Raw genomic sequence first — 4899 nt, 5'->3', positions numbered from 1 at the left:
CCTGTTCATCTCTCCGTTTCTGGTCTTATTTTTCTATAGTTTTTCCTCTTCTCGTGTGTCCTTTAAGCATACAGCGAATGAAGCAGACTTGGATCCAAATGTCAGAGTTGTTGACGTGTGACCAGCTTATGGTTTTGCTGTCGGCTGTGTTGGCACGTGGAATCTCAGCCCCTCTCAAAGCCTGATGTGGTACAGCACAGCTGGATTGTTAAGTGTACCCCTGAACAGCAGTATTTCAGAGCACTAGAGTGATCACTGCTGGCGATTCCTGAAGTGTTGAGATCATAAATGTACATTCTGAACATCTGGGTACCTGGTTTGAATTAGCGACCCAAGAAGCAATTTTGGGCATTGATGACTCCTAAGTTACTATGATCATGTCAAGAAACAATTACTGTGGCTTTGAAATATCCTGTCGACTTCTCTTGGCATGAACTTTTGTTGCACTTCAAATATTTAAATTGCTTCCTTGTTACATGTTCAAGTGACAGTTAGGTACTTCTCCTTTTAAGTTGTTTAGTTGCCTTGAAATAGGCTGCCTATCGTGTGTACTAATTTTATTAGTCCAGCACGGCGGGTACCAATTGACACAATGCCTGTATCCCAGAAGAAAGCAGGTGGTTCTGAGGGAGCTATTCATTGTTCCTAGTAATTGAGGTGCGGGGGGGTTTCTGATTGTGGGTTTGGGTTTTTTTCTTCCAGATGGAGTCATCGTATTGTCTGTCCCTGAAGTGGTTTCACTAGGAAGTGGAAGCTCAACAAACGTCACTATCTCTCTGAGGTAAAATTGTGATTTGTCTTTACTTTCTCTTTGGAACAGGGAACGAGCAGGCGGGTAGGACTTGGCTGTATACTTAAGACTTTCCTGCAGACTGTTAACTGTTCATAGAATCAATCTCGTTGGTATGACTGGCCACTTTAGGCTATTACATCACTCCGTACCACATGGACCAGGACAGGGCAGCATTCTCAAGAATTGCCTCTGACAAGATCCCATGCCGTTGGTATGGGAAGTTGAGCAGGAAAAGATGTTTTATACTGTCAGCCCTAAATAAGCTTACTGAGCCGTCTTCCACAGAGAGAACTCACAGTTCCTCCGTTTCTAAAATTTGATGCTTAAGAGAAACCTGCATTTCCGAGAAGTATCACCAAAAAGAGCTTTAGCAAGAAAACAGAACTCGCCATTTCTAGCGAAGAAATGCAGCTGCACCAGAGTGGGGGCTGATACACCTTCGTCCCATTGTTTAATCTAGTGCATTGTTGACCCATCATTTTGCTGTGACAGCCTCTTCCCAGGAAAAGATTGTTAGACACACGCACCCCTCCCCTTTGGGATCTCAAAGTTTGAGTAAAGGGAACAGTCAGATGGAAGCATAAGAAGTGTGATAAAGAGGAAAGTAGCAAAGCTCCCCTGCAGCCCTGAAGCAATCTTTGTCAACTCGGGCACCAGCCTAACTTGTTTCTGCCTTCACAGGGCTCCATTAAATGAGACACTGGTGATAACTCTGAATATTACACACTCATCAAAACACAGCACTGTTGTGGAACTGCCTGATGAAGTGAGTGATAGAACAGACTTCTGACCTTATGCAGAAGGCTTCCACTAGTATGATGCAACTCTCATCTTTCTTCTCTCCCCTTTGCCTTGCAGGTACAATTGCCTGCAGGTCACACTGAAGCAGAGTTCCAAGTGAAAGCAAATGATGTTGGACAAGTGACAGTTTATCTTTATATCACTAATTCCAACTCCACTGGGTGAGAAATCGGTTTTTAGTTCCGCTTACTATCCTACAGCTTCCTAAACTTACAGTTTAACAGGTAGTGGGATGTGGGCAGTATGTAGTTGAGAAGATGTGGTGACCCGCCAGCAATCCCCAAGGTATTCAGATAAATGCAGGGTATGGAAGCAGAGGGATAGTCTTGGTATCTTAGATTTCATTACTAGATGACTGTGAGTTCTGATGGCTCCTTAATCTGGTTTTAATAACCCCTCCTGGAAGTATCAAAACTACATGTCAGCTTTTTCCTTTCTGGAGTGCTCCTAGCCTGGTGCAGCTGCGTGCCTATGTCACTACCATGAGATGTAGGCCCTTTGCTTTCCAGCTAGGGGAGAGCCCTCTTCTCACAGGTGCCAGTCCTCCCTAATAGGAAACCAGTCTAGCAAGGTGGAGAAAGCTGGAGTGGGTTTCTCGTTGCCCAGATGTTACCAAGCAAGAGGATACTCCAGTTTTACTTCCTCATTTCACTTCTGCTTTTAAGACTCAAAGCAAATGCAGAGGTAAGCAGATGAAATGCTCGACAGGACAGGCATGATCATCAGGCTTTGCTGAGAGAGTGTGAAAAGTGAAACTCTGCTCTTGCATAACAGACCTCATGGTGAGAGTGGAAGCCATAGGCACCAGATGACCTTTTTGAAGATTTCTCTGGTCAGAATGAAACGATTGGGGACAGGAAGGTAGGAGTGGGAGATGCCCTAAACATAGCAAGGAACTAAAGAAAAGGGGAGCAACTCTACAGAAACCGACTTGGAATCTTGGTCTTGTCTCAACACCTGCATTCTGTTTTCTCTCTCAAAGCAGAACAAGGCAAAATAAACTGAAAGAAGTGTGAATGGACAAATTAACTAATTCTGTTTGTATTAATCATCAGACCTAGGATTCTGTTTCAAGTGATTCACAGCACCATAGTGAGATACGCTGATGAGGTGATTGGCTGGGTCTATTTCCTCGCCTGGTCTATCTCCTTTTATCCTCAACTCTTTGAGAACTGGCGACGAAAAAGGTAAGGAGATGTACGATGTATCTGCAAGTCACTTAAGCCCTTCTGCAAATCACGTTCCAGCTTCAGTTACATCCATCTTGGTTATTGCGAATTATGCGTGGAAGGACCGGGGCAAAAAGCAAGGCCAAGACAGGGCCTGAATAAATGCAGCCCCGGTGAGCTTTTACACATGCAGGCCAGAGGACACTGAGTGCATCTTATAGACACCTAATCCTATGGCTTGGCATCCAGTACTGATTTGTGATAGAGGAGATGTCCCCTTCCCTTTGGTGTCATGCTGTGACTCGTCTGGCTGAACTGATTGTGATGACCACCTTCAAAGATCATTTACCATGTAAGCTGCTTATCGGCCAGCTCACTTTAACTTAGTGACTACAAGTAGAAATATTATTATATATGAAAACTAAAGCATTTGTTTTGGCAAAGAAGCACTTCTGCTTCTGTGGATTCAGGCTGGCGTGGTTTTAATCAGACTAGCTGAGCTTGTGGTGGGGTGAAGTTAAACCAGCAGGGCCACAACCTCATCGGTGAGAGCTGTTGTGAGTACCAGTGCACAGCACCTGAGGTGTATTTCACCTTGCTTCACGAGGAACTCACAGCATCATGTTGTCACAATGCCTGCAGCTCTGGCTCACGTCAAACATTGCCTATAGATCAGTTCACTCTAGGGTCAAGTTATCCGGGCCTATTTCTCACACCTTTTTTTTTTTCCCCTTCTCTAGTGTTGTTGGACTAAGCTTTGACTTTATAGCGTTAAACCTTACTGGTTTCATAGCATACAGTATGTTTAATGTTGGACTCTTCTGGATTCCCTTGATTAAGGTAAGTGTGATTATCTCTTAGTACTTGCTGCAGGGGCTGTCTGTGGAGGGGAGTTAAGGCTGCCAGCTGGTTTTGGTTTCTCTTACTTTTAGGAGGAGTTCTTAGTCAGTTATCCCAGTGGAGTGAACCCTGTGGCAATCAATGATGTTTTCTTCAGTCTCCATGCAGTAGCTCTCACGCTTCTCATCATAATTCAGTGCTGCATCTACGAGGTGAGTGTCAATGCTGGGCTGAGCTCCATCTGCCATACACCCCACCACTCACTGCCCACTCCTTTTGGGCTCGAGTCCTCTTCATTCTGCTTCCATTGGCCTTTCAGGAAGTCAGACTTCACAGTCCAGCTGCCTGTATCTTTCCTGAGCTGGTAGCGACTCCAGTGAGCTGCACCACTTCAGCCTTGTGGATGTTCTGAGCTGATAAGTAGACTCCACAGGGGTCCCAGAATAACTAAGGCAAACAGCCAGGTTCATAACGTTCCTGAGCAGCTCTGCCCAGTACAAACGCTGCTGCGTGCTTTGCTTTTTCCTCACTACCTGGAGCATTCTTCAAGCATTCTTAGGCACTCCCTGAAAGTCAGACTTGCAGCTTTTGTCAACTTCTGTTGTCCTCAAACTGCTGTAAAAGCCCTTTTATAATTCCTGGTCTCAGGTGAGGCTGGTTGTTACAGTCAGGTGGTTATTTAATGCCCATTGTAAAAGCCTCTGATCCAAACAGCCAATTTTCTCCAGATGTAACTGTTTCTCTCTTGGGGTGCTTCCTTTGCTGATGCTGAACTTCAAACCATAACAGCCTATTTGTCACCGCTGCTAGGTGCAGTCATCTCTTCTAGTGAAGAATTGAACACAACCATCAATCTTGCTACGTTAGCAGCCTTTTGCATTTATAGGATTTCTTGACGTCATCAGACTGAACTCAGGAGGTTGTCACAGATGTGGCACTGGTAACAGGGATCATACTGAAGAATACTGCCACAACATCGGTTCCCACTTGCTCATGGACAACGGTGTTCCCAGTGATTGATGCTGACTGTTGCTCATGAGCTCTTGCAGACCTACAGCTGGCTGCTGTAGCTTGCATTTAATCTTAAAATTCCCTTGTGGTGTGAGCCTGCCTGGTACCACAACAGGTTTGGACCGTAACCGAGCACAGTCTGTGTCTTACCGTGTCTGGGGTTGTATGGCCGAGGTCAGTCTAAGGGTACCTGCTTTTCCATTTCAGAGGGGAGGTCAGAAAGTATCTGCGGTGGTTGTTGGACTGCTGGCACTTGCATGGATCTTCACATTCACAACGCTCTTC

General features: G+C 45.3%; 1 protein-coding gene across 1 annotated transcript in view; it reads left to right on the top strand.

The window, feature by feature from the left end:
- Positions 1–702: 702 nt before the first annotated feature.
- CTNS (cystinosin, lysosomal cystine transporter) overlaps positions 703–4899 on the top strand; it is a gene marked incomplete at its 5' end in the record, with an annotated part of 5210 nt that continues 1013 nt past the window's right edge. Inside the window, 7 exons of the mRNA XM_010141275.1 lie at positions 703–781; positions 1475–1559; positions 1652–1755; positions 2650–2781; positions 3504–3603; positions 3696–3815; positions 4822–4895. Coding sequence (XP_010139577.1) covers positions 703–781; positions 1475–1559; positions 1652–1755; positions 2650–2781; positions 3504–3603; positions 3696–3815; positions 4822–4895 — 694 coding nt within the window. The remainder of the gene's footprint in view (positions 782–1474; positions 1560–1651; positions 1756–2649; positions 2782–3503; positions 3604–3695; positions 3816–4821; positions 4896–4899) is intronic.

Source organism: Buceros rhinoceros, unplaced genomic scaffold (genome assembly GCF_000710305.1).
Source record: "Buceros rhinoceros silvestris isolate BGI_N320 unplaced genomic scaffold, ASM71030v1 scaffold36118, whole genome shotgun sequence".
In the NCBI taxonomy this organism is placed as follows: Eukaryota; Metazoa; Chordata; class Aves; order Bucerotiformes; family Bucerotidae; genus Buceros; species Buceros rhinoceros.
Note: the sequence above shows the minus strand (reverse complement) of the source record. Positions and strands in the feature narration are given on the sequence as shown.